This window comes from Epargyreus clarus, unplaced genomic scaffold (assembly GCF_041222505.1).
Source record: "Epargyreus clarus isolate Ecla_fem2 unplaced genomic scaffold, WU_Ecla_fem_2.2 ptg000029l, whole genome shotgun sequence".
Classification (NCBI taxonomy): domain Eukaryota; kingdom Metazoa; phylum Arthropoda; class Insecta; order Lepidoptera; family Hesperiidae; genus Epargyreus; species Epargyreus clarus.
The window spans coordinates 104,478-122,963 of NW_027332235.1; the positions used below are offsets into that span (position 1 = coordinate 104,478).

General features: G+C 40.1%; 2 protein-coding genes across 2 annotated transcripts; one reads left to right on the plus strand and one right to left on the minus strand.

The window, feature by feature from the left end:
* Window positions 1-91: 91 nt before the first annotated feature.
* On the plus strand, window positions 92-14,104 carry ArfGAP3 (ADP-ribosylation factor GTPase activating protein 3). The gene is made up of 11 exons (XM_073089345.1): window positions 92-249; window positions 325-516; window positions 813-944; window positions 1,314-1,421; window positions 2,675-2,782; window positions 7,794-7,892; window positions 8,898-9,070; window positions 9,494-9,610; window positions 10,071-10,344; window positions 11,863-11,994; window positions 12,827-14,104. Exons 1-11 carry the CDS (start codon window positions 175-177, stop codon window positions 12,926-12,928), a joined length of 1,512 nt encoding a protein of 503 aa, XP_072945446.1. The 5' UTR covers window positions 92-174; the 3' UTR covers window positions 12,929-14,104.
* Window positions 14,105-14,846: 742 nt separating this feature from the next.
* On the minus strand, window positions 14,847-18,377 carry LOC140754349 (tRNA:m(4)X modification enzyme TRM13 homolog). The gene is made up of 7 exons (XM_073089346.1): window positions 18,158-18,377; window positions 17,973-18,010; window positions 17,527-17,714; window positions 16,870-17,064; window positions 16,207-16,476; window positions 15,728-15,849; window positions 14,847-15,526 (listed from the first exon to the last, which is right to left on the minus strand). The coding sequence occupies exons 1-7, from the start codon at window positions 18,326-18,328 to the stop codon at window positions 15,185-15,187; spliced, it is 1,326 nt and encodes a 441-aa protein (XP_072945447.1). The 5' UTR covers window positions 18,329-18,377; the 3' UTR covers window positions 14,847-15,184.
* Window positions 18,378-18,486: the final 109 nt, after the last annotated feature.

Sequence of the window (18,486 nt, forward strand, 5' to 3'; positions counted from 1 at the left end):
AATTATTTTACTAAAATAACAGATTATTACAGAGAATAAATCAAGAATATACATAAACGTAATCTTTGTATATGTTTTATTTAAAAAGTCAACGTCACAATTGACATTACCGTGACAACGCTGACAACAGCCGACACGATGAATGAATGAACACGACGTCAAAAAATCTCAAAAATGGCTGACTCGGGGCCGAGTAAAAGCGATATTGAAGCAGTTTTTCAGAGGTTACGTTCGATTCCAGCGAACAAAGTGGGTATAATTCGTTAGGCTTTGTTGCAACGATACGAACTTCAGTGATTGTTTAATCGTTTGCAACTTGCGCAGGTATGTTTCGACTGCAACGCGAAGAACCCTACGTGGTCGTCGGTGACGTACGGTGTGTTCATCTGCCTGGACTGCTCGGCCGTGCACCGCAGCCTGGGCGTGCACTTGACTTTCGTGCGCTCCACACAGCTTGATACTAACTGGACATGGAAGCAACTAAGGAACATGCAACTTGGCGGGAACGTCAACGCAGTACGTAATCAGCTTTCTCGTTTATATTTTGCGGAAGTGTACACTTAGATTATGAGTGATGTCTCACCAATATCGTATGACTGCGAAGCGCCGCCGTCCTGCGAATAAACTAGCAATTCAAGCTCATGCTAATGACAATGCCATGCGATTCTGGAAACCTAATTATCAACAGATAATATGTTTTACAACTTCAATTTTAGATACTATTTGTTGTGTTTCTCTATGTTCATAATGTATTTATGATGTTGATAATATAGAAGTGTGAATAAAAGTATTAATATATAAAATAATTTCAGACTCAGTTCTTCCGTACCCATGGGCTGGTGACAGAGGATGCTAGACAGAAGTATAACTCTAGAGTGGCACAGTTGTATAAGGATAAGCTGAATGCCTTGTCTGAACAGGCTATGAAGACATATGGCACCAAGGTTGGTACAGCTGCAGATTATAACTGCTATACTAATTCATCATCAATTAGAGTATACTCCAGTCTGCTGGCTAAGTGCCGCTTATAGACTTCGTATACTTTTTAATAGACGAGAGGTCTATTAAAAAGTAATCATGAAGAGTTTTTAATGCTTTCCTTGATTTTTGAAGCAAGTGACATTGCAATTCTAAAATACAAATTAAATGGAAATCTTAGTGACAATCATTTTGAAACCTTAAGACATTATGAGAGGTCAAAATTTGGACAAGACAATAGAATCTAATTTTACTGAAAAATTACATAGTACTAAAATAGAAGTATAACATCAGCTTGTAAGGAAAACAAATATGAATTAGATATTTGTTTTCAGCTTCACATAGAGCCAGCACCGGCAGAGGCCAAGGAGACTAAGGAGCGTGAGGTAGACTGGTTTGCAGAGCATGGAGACACTAATACTAATGAGAGTGCACCCGCTCAGGTAACACCCCATTGCCGTGCTCACACCGGCACCTGCCATATTCATTGCCTCATTATTGAAGTAACTTAAGTGTTTATATTAATGTTTGATAATTCTAGGTAAGGGAAAAATTGTAACATTGAATATTACAATTGTACATGTGAAAATAGCCAGATAAGTTACATGTTTTAAGGTTACTTTATGTTCATCACTATGTATTTTTTTAATGTAAATATCATAAGAGTGTAAATATAATATTAGTTACTACCATTATTCATTGTATATAGTAACTCACAACCAAAGGTGTAGTTCTGCACATTTAATGTTCTAAATAGTTAGCAGTATAAAGTTTGTACTAGTTCTAGGACTAGATTTTAAGCATAAATGTAATTGGATATTAAATATTTCTTCTGCGAGATTTTCTAATTGATCCATTTAATTAAAAAGACCATTGGATTAAACTATAAGTTTCATTTCATATGATATTCACTTGTTTGCCTCATATGTATAATGCCCCTGATTAATGCACAAATTTTGAGCTTAAAAGCAGTTTTGTTGCTGATTAGAATGCAAGGCAAATGTTTTATTTGTTTATGACTGAAAAAACTTGCATGTCAGCAAAATTACTAGCAATTGTAGCACTCACTAGACAATATCATTGAATTAGTAGTCTCATATTTGCCAGGAGCACCCCACAACTTGCATTCTTGACGCTAATCGTTTTATTTGGAGTTTAGTGTGTAGTGCAATAACACAATAATAACGGTAAATAATAATATTCCAAAGGAATACATATTAGAAATGCGAACCATAACTCGTTAGAAGTGTAATGTTTGATTATATATATAGTTATATAAAGTTTCACAAAATAATTGAAGTCTTACATTCATGCTGACCGCCCATTGTGTACTATCTCTTGAGCAACTGGTAGCTTTAGCTATTAAGTAGTGGTTAGTGCGATCGCAAAAGTTGCTCCGCGACTATTCTATTTCTACACATACACAGACGAGTAGACTTTAAACTGTTAGTAGATTTTTCAATTCAAACATTGGTCGCTCATTGGTTACTCAAATAAGAAATTGGTTGACTGAGCGGTAGGGACTTAAACAACTTGTCAGTACTTACTTTAAGTGACAATATGGTAGGCTACACGACTATCGCTCTCGCAATGGTAGCAATAGGCGGGCAGCTTATTTATATCATATTTTAGGGAAATTAAAAAGTATGTATAGATTATAGTGTTGATGTATGATATGTGTGAGTGTGTGTGGCAGGTGTTGAGCGCCAAGCCGGAGGGGCTGAGCTCGGAGGCGCGGCTGTGGGGCGCCGCCGCGGACTCGCCGCGCGCGCCCGCCAGCAAGCCCGCCGCCCGGAGGAGTGGAGTGAGTACATAGTTTTAAAGCATACATAACACTACATTACACATAATTGATACACTTGTTGATCCAGTAATAAGTTAAGAAAAGTCATACACATTTTAATACATTTGTGCTGAATGTTGTAGTGAAGAACACTGAAATGAATGGTTGTTAAGATCCCTCATAAAGCAGTATGATAACTAGTTACCTGGTCATTACTTGTCGATGCCTGGGTCTGCCAGTAGTTACCGACCACTAGCGGGCCCAACGGCTGGAGCCCCGCCGTCCTCGCGCTGGTAGACTCTGGCTGCGGCGCCTCCGGGGACCCCTCGTCGTGGCGCCTCGTGCGCGGGCGGCCTACCGGTCGCTTGGCTGCCGGCTGCCCTCGAGGTTGCTCCGGTGATTTTGTTCGCGCTAGAGCCAGAGATTCGAGCCGCGTCAACCATTCTGATCCTGTTAATGGGTTTGTGTTTGTTGGAACGAGCGCCTGTGATTCCGGTGCGCAATCAGCCTCTGTCGAAAGCTTTCTCTTTCTGGTCTGTCGGAGAGTCTTTTTTGGAGTCGCAGACTTTCTTTGTCGTGTTGTTTTACGCTCATTAACGTTGCCTTGTTGATTCTGCTCTGAAGAGTCCTTGGTCGTTTGGTTTTCGTTTGGTTGATCGGAAGGCGGACGAAATTCATCTTGGTTTTGTTTCAAACAGAGAATTTCGCGAAGTATAGGTGCAGGTGGTATTGGCGTAGCCTTCTGAGTTTCGTGGACACTTATTTCGGATTTCTCTGTTTGCTGTTGCTGTTTATTTGCGGTCGGCGGCGAATTTTTATGGTTTTCCATGTTGATGTCACCTTGGTGGTGGTATATAGTCTCAGTTGTGTTAACCAAGTTTTTTCGATATTGGTAGTTCGTTTCTCTCGTAGCGAGAATGTCTGCTTGAGGCTGGTATACGGCTTCCTTAGTTCTGATCACTTCTTCTTGAGGCTGGAACATCGTTTGTCTCGTAGCCATCGTGTTAGTCTCCGGCTGGTAGACCGTCTCCGCGGTGGCAATCATGTCCGTTCCCGGTTGATAAACGAACTGCTTGGCAGCGAGCATGTTGGTCCGTGGTTGGTAGATTATTTCTGATTTAGTAAATGATTGCGTATTAGGTTGATATGCCACATGTGCGGTAGCGAACGTGTCTGTCGATGGCTGGTACGTGACGTGTGCCGCGCCGAGCACGTCGCCTTTGGCTTGCTCACTAGTGTGAGTCGCAAGATGCGGCCATTGTGTATTCTGTTGGTGATCTGGGCGTTGCTTAGTTTTTTTTTCGTTGACGTTCGTTTTAGGAGTTGGCCGGTCGTGATAGTCATTTGGTACCCCTGCCGTACCATTCATTTTTGCAGCCGCTAGATCTGGTCGGTGAGAGGTGCGTGGCTCTGCGCGCTGGTTCCGGCGTGCACGATCTTTATTTTCTACGGAAACAGCCTGGTGAGGGAGCGATGGGTAAGGTGCGTGCTGCATGTGAGTCGCGTCATGTCTCTGGTAGTTCATTTGTGAGTTAAAATTATGAGAAGACGGAAGCGGGATGGCAGGATGTGCAGCGTGTAGGGGTTGGTCCGTCGCTGTTTCTCTGTTGTTTGACATCTGGGAAGCCCGCATGCGTTCCATATGCATATGTTGATGGAAAGCCTCTATTTCGGATGTAGAAACTTGTTTATTATGCGTCGAAGGGTTAGGATCCATGCGGCCCTTATCTGCGAGTTGTTGATAAGTTCTTTTCTGTAATGTCGACGCCTGGTGTGCCATCGGTGGGTCTCCATCGTGTGCGGGACGCTCGTGCGATTGTTGTCGGGAAGCTTGCCTTTGTGCGACGGCAGCCTGGTGCGCTCTCGGTGGCTGGGCGGCCTGCATGGCGTGCATGCTGGCCAGTTGGTGATACGCCGCCCGCTGCGCTGCGATGGTCGCTTCAACGTGTTGAACGTAGGCGCGCTCTTGCTCCATTTGCTGGTATCTCGCTACGTGATGGCGATCAAATTGGCTCGGATGGGAGTAAGCGGCGAGAGCGTGCATGTCCGGGTGCTGATGTGAGCGGTGGTGACGGTGGTGGCGGTCGGGCGGCGGCGGCGGCGCGGCGGGGCGCCGGCCGCGCCGGGCCTGCTGCATCTCGTGGTAGATAGGGTACGGCGCGGATGGACGATACTGCATTGTTTTGGTGTATGCTGCAAAGAATAGGATTAAATTAATTATATTGCTCCATAAAACAAAATAATGTAGCAATGACCTACTAGCCCCTCTGGGCTAAATATAAATATCGTTAAAATCAAAATCAATAAGTTTTTATTTGGAAAAAAATTGACGACTTCTAAATTTTATATCAATTATCTATTAGAACCATCAGAGCATTAAAATGATCTTTTTTGTAAAATATTATAACTGTATTAAATTGTATAATAAAGTAAAGTGCAAGATTAGGAGAATAATCCTACAGTTTACAGTTATAATAGTTCACAAACGCACGAAAACACATCTCTAATGCTATAAGAACTTATTATATTTTTTGCTTCCCGAATGTAACTAAACAAACCATTCGCCATGAATAAAATCCTATCAAAGATTCATCACAGGACGGTAAAAAATTGTAATATTTTCCCAAATTCATGACAAATACGAAACGTACCTACGTAACGTAACGAAGTTTCAAATCAATTAATTTAAAATAAAAAAAAATACGAAAAATTAAAATACTAACTCATATTAGCAATTTAAAAACACTAAAATTTAAAATGTTTATCATTTTAAGTTTACTACAAACATCTTAAATATCATAAATTGGTATTAAAAATTGCTTTATTTCATTTAACTTTAGAAACAATACTATTGTTCCATCTGTTGCCTAGAACTATTTTTATTTCTGCTCTAAAATATAATTTTATTAAAGTAAAGAGGCATAATAACAAAGATACGAATAAATACAATAAGAACACATTCAAAATAAATAAATAAAACAAATTAAAGCGATTCGAACCTAAGTATAACTCGTCGGCAACTGTTAAAAACCACTACGCCATTTGCTAATCACAGACACTGTTATCACAAACACGTTTTATTTTAATGTCAATATTTTATCTCGCTCGGTGTAAGGAGAGCCGACCGATCTTCTTTCGTGCCAAAACTAAGTTTATTAGACCGACAACGAACTGTTTGTTGATGTGAAAAGCACCGACGTCCGCCGAAAGTGATATCAATAAATCATATGTAGAGTTATCGATGTGGGGTTGTAAGCGCGGAGGGCGGCGGGTGATTGGGCGGGCGGCGGTCGATGCAGCGCTGCAGCGGGCGCCGGGCGGCGGCGGCGGCGGCGGCCGGCAGTAGGCTCCGGATGTTGCACTTTACCTGTTGCCTCCACGAACATTATTTATTGCTTTCGTGAGACAGTCCGATTATTTTCCTCTCATGCGAAATTACGGTCGGCCGCCGCATTTCCCACCGAAGGTAAGGTTAATTTGTGAGCGTATTGTGATTTATTACTTTGTAAATGTTGCGCATAAGGATAGCGCGTGAACTTATTACGGCTGGTGGCGAGCGAAGATTTTGACGAATTGCGTCGCAGGGATCCTGGCAATCAATATCTATTAATAGCTCCGCGTTACCTACTACCTACATAACCAATTGCTAAACTGCCATATTTTATTTCACGTGGCTTGTTATTCATGATTACACTTACTTATGCTCTTGCCTACAAAACTTATTAACTTTCTTCCTCTGTACATTTGTTACATGACACTTGTGTTATGTTTAAGTGTGCCATATGTTTCCGTGATCCATTATTTTATTTATGTTCTTAGCAACGCGTTTATGATTTTGGCACAGGTTTTACTTATTTGAGGTTGGTTGTGTATGAGTTGCAATCACAAATTAACATTTTTCTGTCACGGTTAAAGCGTGTAATTTACTTTAAAATATATTTTATTTTAGATTTCATTTGGCTAGCGCATTAATTAAAATTTTGTACTTAATACACTGCATACCAACTTAATACACATACATACACACGAACTTGTACACATACATACATAAATTTGTCATTTGTCTTGTTGGTCTGTAAAAAAATGAAGCCTTATTAATCCTTCCTTTCATGTCGAAATCAATGTTGGCTCGCGCAAGGGGATCGCAATTATTTTATTCTTCCTGTACATTAGGGGAGGTCACCCTATCGCCGTTTATATTATGTTCGTGGGAGCTAAATATAAATCTGCGCGGGGCTGCCGCCAGGGCGGCCAGAGGTGGTTAGTCTAAATGAGACCTATTTCCGAGCTATGAATAAGTTAGCAACTTGGAAATCAATATCGGAAGACAGCCTACCGGGTCGCAGCAAAAATAACTTGTAGGTATCTTATAAAGTGGAACCCTTCGTCCTCTGGCGGTGACTCACCAGCGTCCACTGTTGTATACCTATTGCTGATATGTTTCTATTGTGGTGTTTTGGTTGGAAGGGTGCCGTGAGTCCACAGCCTTCGAAATATTAACGGATACACTTTTTCGACGATAATTTCACTATAGATAATTTAAACGCATTAGAAAACTTTGTTGAATATGTTTTTTTTTCATTATAGGTTATATGTACATTTCAATTAGGTCTTTTGGTATCCAAGTTTTGCGCTCGTGACACGGGTAAATAATATATTCGGCCCCGATTCGGTTTCGTTACACTTTCTAAGGCTAGATTCAGATCGCCTCACTTGTATTCATTCTTCACAACCAGCTCAGTCAGCTCAGACTTCAGTCATCTGACTTCACAACCAGCTCAGATGAGCTGGTGAAGTACTAATTTCTAGATTTCGCACACCTTTGAAGCCTCGTAACTATTTCAATCAGACGTTTGCTAGGAATTGAGAATATCATATCATTGTAAGTGGATATTCATTTAACACCCTCAGGCGCTGCTGCTCTGCAGCAGAAATTAGTGTATGAACTGAAATTTCATACAAATTAAAGATTTAGATTCCTTAATTTAAGTAATAAATGTACATTATATACATGTTTTTTTTTCTTGATTAGCTGGGCGCTCGTAAGGGTGGCTTGGGAGCTACGAAGGTGGCGGCCAACTTTGATGATATAGAGCGCGAGGCCATCATGGCGGAGAAGCTTAAAATGGAGGTAAGAACATACCAGCATTTATTTAATGAAACTTATTTACATAAAAATATACACTTTATTTTCCCCACTTTTGTAGTAAACTCATTTCTGCTATAGGCTTCATTGCAAGATGGTTTTATCATAGTTACCGGTCTTGGTTGTGGATATATGTGTTGCAGTAGATAAAAAAAACTGAATATGAAATAGCTGTTGTCCCATTTTTGTACTTGTAATAAGTAAGTCGCCGCCTACGACTTTTACAGAAGACGCAAAAGTTGTAGGACGCGTAGGCCGTAACTTAAATTAAAATTACATTTAAGTGGTGTAATTTTGTTTTTAGTTAGTGTTACAATTTCGATCTAGTCTCCGGGCGGCTTGATGAACGTGTTTTTAAATAATGTAGGAGTAGCAGACGAGCATACAGTTCACCTGATGGTTACTGCCGCCTATGGACATACGTAATCCATCACAGAAATATTAGTTACATTCATGAGGTCGGTCACTAATACGTCTCTACCCCTGAGGACTAAGTTGGACTGCCTAGGAAAAGTATGTCTCAATTATTATTATTATTATTACACCTTTCAAACCAGAACACAGCAGCGCTTGAAACTACTGTTAATAGGCAGAATTAGGTGTGGCGGTGGTGCCGCCGGAGTTGAATCACAAAGGGTTCTACCACCTTTGTTGTATGCATAGATTAGTAAAGATTATACTCATCTAATGAGAAAATATCAAAACCGGTTTTGACAATTGAAATTGTCACTGTCATCTGTTTTCGCGTTTGAAAATATTTAAAAAATGTAGTTATTAGATCATTTACGAATGCAACGATATTTCTCCGCACTTTTTCTTTGATTTCGTGTTTTTGCACCACTTAACGGTACATGTCGGCATTGTTTCGCGTAAATTACATGACATCCATTAAATGGTTGACACATTTGTCAGACGTTTAAGCCATTTAATGGCTTCCTTCAATTACAAGGCGGTGAGATATCTATACTTATGTATGGTTTTATGTGACAGGCGGCAGCGAGCGCGTCGAGCGGCGCGGGCGCGGGTGGGGGCGCGAGCTCGGGCACGCTGGAGGCGGTGGAGCAGGAGGCGGCGGCGCTGCGGCTGGCGTACCGCGAGCCCGGCGCCGCGCGCGCCAACTGCGACCGCCTCGGCATCGCCGGCGCCACGCGGGCCACGCGCGCGTACGTACACACACACACACACACACACACATGCACACACACATGCACACACACACACACACACACACACACACACACACACATGCACACACACGCACACACACACACACACACACAAACACGTTTTAATATGTAACGGTACTGCGATGACAACTTCGCCGTGACCACGATCTATGTGACTGGGTCGAAATATCGGCGATAAAGAAATTGAAACCGCGTATCAATAAGTGTGTGATTAAAATATATTTTCAGTATGCAACAGGTTTCAACGTTTTAAAAACCGTATAGACGAAAAGATAGGGCTACCATAAAAACATTGTGGTGCGATGCACGACGCATATTTGACGATGCGATACCGAAATGCCTTAATGCATATTGGTCTATATAATTAGCATGTTGATATAACGTTATTTTATGGTGCAGTGGTGTGTCGCACTCGGCAACGTCGGACATGACGACCATCGAGCAGGAGGACGCGCCGAGCACACGCGCGCCGCTCGATGACTTCGATGACTTCAACTCCGTCATCACCATGATCAGGTGAGTTCGTGCTCTCCGATCTTCCAAAGTCTCGTGTGTTACTTACTTGCCGGTTGATTATTTCAAAAGCATGACGTAATCAGTTTTAGTGGCAGCAAACAATGTTGCTCGTCAGCTCATTACTGTTTTAAGAGTAGGGGTGGTGAGGGGCCCTAGAAAGTGGGACGTGGAACCCTCTCTTATTTCTCTTGTTAAAAGAAGTTAGTTTAAGAACCATTGGTTTAATGATTTCCTTTTTGACAGCAATAAGGATAAATTTTTATTTTACGTCTAACTGAGGTTATAAATTTATAAAATAATAAACTTAGCATCAGAAAAATTTAAGATTTTAATGATTAAAATTAAAGTTCCGTTGATTATTTTAAGTTTAGCTAAAAATACCCCATAATAATGCGCTTTCACGCTAAATCAAGCTAAAGTTACTAGGTCTATGTTATATTAACTGTACGTGTGCGTTTAGGAACGAGCCGTACAGCGGGCGCGGCGGGCTGGACTCGCTGCTGGGCGAGGCGCCGCGCAAGCTGGACTCGTCGTGGGAGCACATTGAGCCCGAGCCCGCGCGCGGCGTGCGCTCCATGTTCGCGGACCGCCCCGCTGCCGCCGCCGCCTCCGCGCCCGCTCCCGCCGCCGCTCGTAACTCGCGCGCGCGCCGCGCTGAGCCCGAGGACGACTCCGCTGTTAAGAAGTTCGGTTCCGCGAAGGCTATTAGTTCGGCGCAGTTCTTCGGCGAGCAGGTGAGGACGCCGTCTTACGTCGTAAAGCTATGATTTTGGGTATTATCATTTGTATGAAATCTAATTTAGGTAAAACCATATTTGCAGTCACAAGTCGAGATAGGTTTTAAAAATCTGTACAAAGACTATTAACTATTATTTAGAAAACGCGAGATCCTAATTCGGGCTAGTACTATAAAGTGATATTGTAGTGTAAATATAAATTTTATGTCTTGACAATTAATATTTTTGCCAGGCCTAAGGCATTAAGTTTATGCTTTTCTATTATTTATCTACTTTTTATTTGACATAATAAACAGAATAAATAAAAGAATATCCATCAATCATTTAAGATTATAAAGTTAGATTTCTTAAAGCCCGTGAGTAGATAAAAATGAGGGTGAAAGTTAAGTATGCGCCGATACGTGAAAACGAAAGGATCAAAGGTCGTTACGGTTCATTGCAAGTTCTCGGAGAATACCCGAACAGCGGAAAGTTTAGCTTAATCCTCATTAATAATACAACGTACGCGTTTTATTTCTTATTGGAGGAAAAGTTTCTTTTATTTATATAATAATTATAATTTTACACTAGTATTATCGTAAAATGTACACATATATTATGGTAATATTACAAGCATACATAGAAACAAAAACCATCAATCTTAAGTTACCGTTAAACATGTTCATCCTCACAAAACCAACAACTACAACTGTAGTTCTGAAGTTGTAGATACTACGTGAGGCTCTACAGTACCACGCAACTTATCCGTTCAATTTCGTCAATGTCGAAAGTAGTTCAACATTTAACACTTTGTTTTGAATGGCGTTGGCAAGTTGCCAAAGGTCGACCGCCTTTAAAGTATTCTACTCATGAATCGTACGCTCTACGGGCTACGACGTAGCGTGCTACGGCGTTATCTACTACTAGATTTACGTAGCACGGGAATTTGAGACGAATCATTCAAGGTTTTATTTTTTTATGCGTTAAAAATTTGTCGCATTTAATTATATTACATTTTATGACGTAATGATTTATGTGGATATGGAAAGAATATAATTTATTGTAAAAATATTACCTACGGGGAGATGTATGTTTATTTATCTTGGTAAAGTAATTAAACAGTGGAGTAGGAAAGTTGATAGATTTAAACAACATTCTAAACATTTTTTATGATGTATTTGCGTATCAGTTCTAAATTCCTGTCATCTCTTTATACAGACTTTTCTAAAGAATTTCAGAGACCAAAGTAAGCAAAGTAAGTAATTATAACGAAAGTTTCAGGAGCGACCTGCCTAAAATAACCTGTTATATAGTTTTCATGTCATAAGCAATGTTTTTAACAGTAAAAATATTTTTTGGTAGGAAAAAAATAGACATATTGTTTATTTATAATGCGTCTTTGAAGAAATTGTTAAATGTCGATATTTAGTAGGCGAAACATTCGACATACTTATTATTAATAAAAGATTTAATCATTAATCACGTCTTTTAGGACGTAAGAGTATTTACAGGGTAATATATCGTGTTGTGTCGCAGGACACGCGGCTGGAGCGCGACGCCAACCTGTCGCGGTTCCAGGGCAGCAGCAGCATCTCGTCGGCCGAGTACTTCGGCGAGCGGCCCACACGGGCGCCCGCATTCGCCGTCTCCGCGCCGGACCTCGACGACGTTAGTACACTTTGATTTATTCTAGCATATTGCCTATTGTGTCTTATAGCAGGATATAGGGCTCTTAATAATTGAAGACGGCCCTCTCTGTGTTCTGCCTGCTGTGTTCTGGTTTGAAGGGTGTGGTAAGGGTGAGATATACTTTTCCGAGGCGTTCCAGCTTAGTCCTCAGGGGCTAACGGCGCCTTTGTGTCCGACCACAGGTAGGAATATTTAATGCTATCTGGGGTTGCTTACAGATGTCCATGGGCGGCAATAGCCACTTACCATCAGGTGACTTTATACTTGTTTGCTACTTTTATATTATAAAAAAGCTACGATGTTTTAATTTGAATTGATAGAGGAAAGTATGAGGTCAACCACTATGACCTAACTTAGGTGTCTTTGAACTACTCAAAGAAACGTAGAAATCTGTTAAGCCCGCTCCGCATTTTCCCAATTCGTATCGGCTCCACATTCTCGTTTCTCGTGAGTTTCTCGCGTCACATCGCGCGATTCTCGCGAGAATGTGGCGACGACCCGCGTGGCGGAGCGGTCACCATACCGGTCTGACGCGCAAAGGGTCCCGGGTTCGATCCCCGGCCAGATAGATATTTAAAAATGATGAATTTAGATTTCTGTTTTTGGATCTGGGTGTTTGTGTATTTGTCTATCCTAGTGTGGGGCTGTGAGCGTAGAAAGTGTAAAAAAAAAGACAAGAGCCAGAATCGACGACATGATGTATTCTAATATTCTTGGAATCCTAGTAGTGTACATGAGATAAATTGGTAAAGCTGTATACAATGAAGGTATGTGGCGCCTGTTTATACGTAGCGTGTGTGTGTGTGTGCAGGTGCGCGAGAGCGTGCGCGCGGGCGTGACGCGCGTGGCGGGCCGCCTGTCCTCGCTCGCCACCGGCGTCGTCAGCTCGCTGCAGGAGCGCTACGGATACTGAGACCACCCTCACACACACAATCACACACTGTATACTGTTGTAGTCCGCGCCAAACTGCTAGTCCGCTCTAAATATGAAAATGAATCGCGTCGCCATTGCAAATTGTATGGTTACACCTGCTCGCAACAACTTCAGAGCGGAATAGCAGTCTGGCGGGGACTATGCCTTCCTATAGTCACGTTGAGACGTCGCTGCCCGATCATACATGTCGTTAACGGTGTTTACCTTGAAAGGGCGATATAAACGCTAGGGGCAGGCCAGACTCGTGCAGTACGTCATTCATTAATTGTTAGAAATATAATATTATTAATGATAATTATGATCCCTGCGACAAATTTGTTAATTGGCTATTGACATTAGCATTATGCTGGCTCTTCATGGAACATAAGTTAAAATAAATACATTTAAAAAAGATATTAAACATGTGCAAACAAATATTTACCCTAAAGCGCCTATTATCATTAACGATATGTTAACGTTTTAACGGAATACATACAGTGGTGCGTCAGTATTTCCCCCGTAAGTGCGGTAGAGGGCAGCGACTGATTAACGTTACTATAACACGTCCATGTTTCCAACCTGCGCTGTAACTACTGTAGAGCCCCGACACTGCCTGGCGTACGTAATGCATTGTGTATATCACTTCTCTCCGCACTCTCTATACACGTTCAGTTGATGTGTAAATATTGTAATATACAGAAATTTCTTAACAATCACCAATTGTATATTGCTATTGACATACTTGTGAGTCATTTGATTGATAAGACCTCGACCACGTAGTGATGTGTTAATGTTACACGATAATGTGTGTAACTACATTTATTTCCTTACAACATAATGCATTTGAAGACTGTTCTGCTATATTTCGGCGTTCTATGACTATACAGTACATTTTATATAAATCTTCTCTACTTTTTGCTTCAGTAAAATATAAATATAACTGTGTAAGTTTATATTAAGAAGTAATTGTAAAAATAAATGTTTTCAAATTTATAAGTATATAATATAAGTCCCCTTGTGTTTTACTATTTTAATTTTGAACAGTTTAGTACTTCAGTTTCACTCCATTTTGGTTTCTTTAGGATTATTTCGTTGCATTCCTTTCGTACGCACAAACTATAAATGCGTGCCGGCACCGAATTTGAAATTGTATCTTTAATCATAATCATTATTTGTATTCTGTTATTGTATCTATTTGGTTAGGTGTTAGCGTTCACCTGTATCAATTCGTTGTACAGTTGACGGCGTAGCGTAGGTAGATGTAAGTAGTGGTAAAATTTACGGTAGTAAAATTTCTGTTACATTGTGTTGTTTTAAGTATTTCTACATTGTGGGCATTGGACTAATGGACACTAATATTTTGGTCTTTTTTTAATTATCATTTTTCTCTACTGTTAGTTTAATTACTTTATAATAGTACATAATTTCCCTGGATATATTTTCAGTATCTATCACTATTGATTTACCATATTTATAAATATTTTTTCTTTATTGGTCTTCCTTGAAATACGATAACAAATCATATGTACCATTTATAATATATAATTAAACAAACGAATAATAATAAGCTATATTCGATCAATTGTCTGCTTGTAAATGTAAGGTAAGTTTAAAAAGTCTATACAGTTAACATCTTCCAAATTTTTTTGATTGCAATGTTAAATTTAAATGTCAAATTAATTTTGTTACCAGATCATTTTTTATTTTATTGTTATGAGGCGTTCACCGCGGGCTATACCTTTATAAACATGTACTTGGAATAACTTTGTGCTCTGTATTCCATCAGATTGTATAAATAAAGTGAATATTATGGAAGTGCATCTATTGTTTAACATTTATAGAATAAACTTGTATAGATATGTTAGATAGCAAACTGGTTTCCTAGATAATTAATTATGGACGGAAATAATACAAAATATTATATTTGGAATCTGTCGTTTTATTTATAACACAAATATATTTTAATCTCTAATTACATTAGAAATTATATAAAATTGAAAATATTATTAATATTGGGGGTGCACCCTTATGTGCGAGTTGGACCAAATAACTCTAAAACTTATTTTGTAGGATCAACGCTTGTTTCAATTGCTTGTACACCACTCGCATTCAATCTTTTTATAGATAATTTTCTTATCATGTAAGTAGGTATAAATAAAACTATTGGATGCAGGCATAAATTCGCGTGATAGGAAAAGGCTCTGATTTCAACTGCAGCTCGTGGCGCTTCGTCAGCCACAGAGTAATGTGACTGTGTCAGAGTGGGTCGGGTCGCACGGCCAGGATGCACAGGTTCTCCGGCGAGACGGCGGGCGGTACGAACCGACACAGCCGCGTGCGGAGCCCGCCGCTCTGCAGGAAGCGCGCTCGTCCGGCGTCCAGCAGCGCCTTGGCGCGGAGCCCTGCAGCCGCGCGCCCCGCTCCGCACACGAACCTCGCATTGCTTATGTCCCCTGCATTGGCTGCATCTCCTGCATCCCCCGGTTCCCCCGCGCCGCCTTCACGTTGCCGCCGTTCCCGGCTGCGCCCGTCCCCGCACGTCGCCCATGACACGATGCCGAACATTATGTTCAGCTCCTCCGAGTTAATTCCTAGCTCCTGGAAATTTTCACAGTATTAGTGATCTAAATTATACTGTATAATAAATTACGATTCAAGAAAGTTAATACATTAACTTTCGATTTTTTTTAATAAATCATTAAAACTTCCATTTTTTTAAATATACACAACTTTATACCTCTTCACACATTGTGATGTATGAAAAAATCATACCATATAATGAAGAAGATAAACACGTACCTGCATGTACTCCGTGCCGACGTAGCTGTCCGCATCGCAGCGGTGGTGGCAGCACGTGGCCAGCGCCGCGCCGCGCAGCCTCCGCGCCGCTCCCGTCGCCATCAGGCAACGCAGCGCGTAATCTGGACAATACAAGTATTATTATGCTGCTCTGTGACTTAATAGTTTTTCTCATTACCACACTACAATTAATTAATTCAACTATTGAATTACTTTGTAACAAGTGTCTCACAAAATTATATTTTGATCTTACTTTGTATGTGTTCACATACTAATGTATGTTACATAGTACCAAGTGCACATAGATATATATTCATATTTTATTTTGGACTTTAGTCTTAAGCTTAAATCATTTGTGATCTTAAAAAAGGAACAGTTTTCCTCATGACATGATAAAATAGTTATAATATAACACATAAATACATACTGTAGTATTTGACTATTTTAAAACTTCCAAACCTTTGATAGTACCAACTTACCGGTAGCTACTCCACAGAGATGCTTCGCAAAGCCGACTACCGATCCACTCTCCAAGACTTCTGGCACCTTGTCTAGCGCGAGGTGTGCGAGATCCGCGCGGATGCGGCAACAGCCCGAAGCGCCGCTGCCGGCAGCGTCACTGTCGGTGGCAGCGGCACTGTCTCGCAGCTTGTTGTCGAGCTTGTGCCGCAACGACGCGCGGTCCACCAACAGAACTCTGCTCGCGTTCTTTCCGCACCATGCCTTATAAGCGTAGTATGAAAACTGTCCTGTAAATTAGAAAATACAATGTATGTATTAAAAAAAAAATATTATTTTTAATTGTAAACTCAGGTGATTGAGCTTATACAGTGAAAAATTAAAAACGCTTTGTAACCTAATTGCGAATCAATAAATTTGTCAATCAATAAATCATTTTTTTTTATTTTAATTTTCATTATAGAGTGACACTCTATAATGCTTCAGAGATGGACATCATCATATATTTAAAAAAACTTCAATAGAATGATTTAGAATACCAGGCGCATCATTAACAAGTAAGAAATATCTAAATACATACTTAATTTTTATATATAACTTAGGATAAAAAATGGATTGAGTCTTCAAAATTAGATTAATGTGATTTAAAGCTATTTAAAAGGAAGTAGATCTCTAACTGTTACCTTTCCCTGCACCTAGTTCCACATAGCATGTGTTGTCTTGCACCAGCCCCTCTGCCTCCATGAGGTGCAGCAGGCTGGACACCTGCCGCAGGTGGCGCAGGGAGCTCTCCGCGCGCCTCTCTTCATTAAACTCTTCTAAAACCACTTCATGTATGGGTTGTTCATCTATGACAGTTATGGTGTCTTTTACATATTCTGAAATTTTATTAACACAAAGTTTGTTGAAGTACACAGATATAAGTAATGTCAATTAAATTTTAATTCCCAGTGAAAGCTGAAAGTGTAGGGACATGGTCATTATCTAATGACTAGGATACTACAATTTTTTTTTATATTATAGAGGTACAAACCACAATCCATCTGAGGGTAAGTGACTACTTCCACGCATTGATATCTAAAATTAATGCCAAATGGAATTATATCTGAGATCAGCCTTAGATGTATTGCTATTCCTAACAACTAAGATGGAACATCTAATGTAAGTGTCTCCCTTATGACATTCCTCAAACAACAAATCAACAGTATAATACTTTAAACTACTTTTGTAAGGCAGTAATAGATGTGGTAATGTAGCCTCCATAGCCAAACCATAAGGAGTCCTCCAAAATTTGTTGTAATTAAAGTTTCACATGGGAGATTACCATTAAAAAGACTCACTATCATACAAAATATTAACTTTGTCAATGAGTGCCCGTATCTTCTCCTCGGGGACCTGGCTGAGCAGTACCCTGGGACTGCCTGAGCTCTGCTGCACATTGATGTTGTGTACGATATAGTCGGGCTGTTCCAGCTGCCGGGCATTGCAGATTGAAAGGTGTTTCTTTAGCTTACTGGCGTAGCAGGTGCTGAAAATTAATTTTAAATATTACTTTCATAGCTCTGATATAGAACTAAGTGCACAAACATCAACCCTAGCTTAAATTTTGACAGAATGATAGCGTGGTGATGGCCCATAAAAACTTTTATGGGTATGGCATCTGCAACTTCTATTTCTTGCTTTTATTGACACATCACCATTAGTTACAAATTTATGGAGGTTGTGGAAATCAATACACTTGGAATTTATAAGATTTAAAAAGCATTAGGAATTTATGTGTACTTACTGCTTGGGATCATACGGGCATGGTATTCGAGTGTCATCCTAAAAATAATTTAACATAAAAATGTTTCCATATGTTATATATAACAGGCTTAAAAAATATAGAAATTGTATTGAGAATAATATTGAGTTGTGTCTGTTATTATTTGAATGTAATGTGATTTTACAAAAATGTTTAAGTGAACATACTGGACTCATCTCGGGCTTCGGTTCCGGCTCGTGCTCCCCGCAGTAGTTGCGGCCTGGACGCACGGTCATACGACAGAGTCGCTTTTTTCTGATCACAAAAAACTGGCATTGTGGATGATTTAAACTATTATTAGTCTTAACTTTGTTAACACTTGCCACATCCACATCCATTTGTTTGTTTACTTTTTGTTTTAGTGTTTTGAGGTTACAATTTTGACAAATGTCAAACTAACTACTAATAAAAAATTGTCTATGCTTATAAGTAACTTTAACTCCTTGTAAGTAAACGAAACCTGAAAATGTTCAATTAATAAAAAATAATTTAGCAT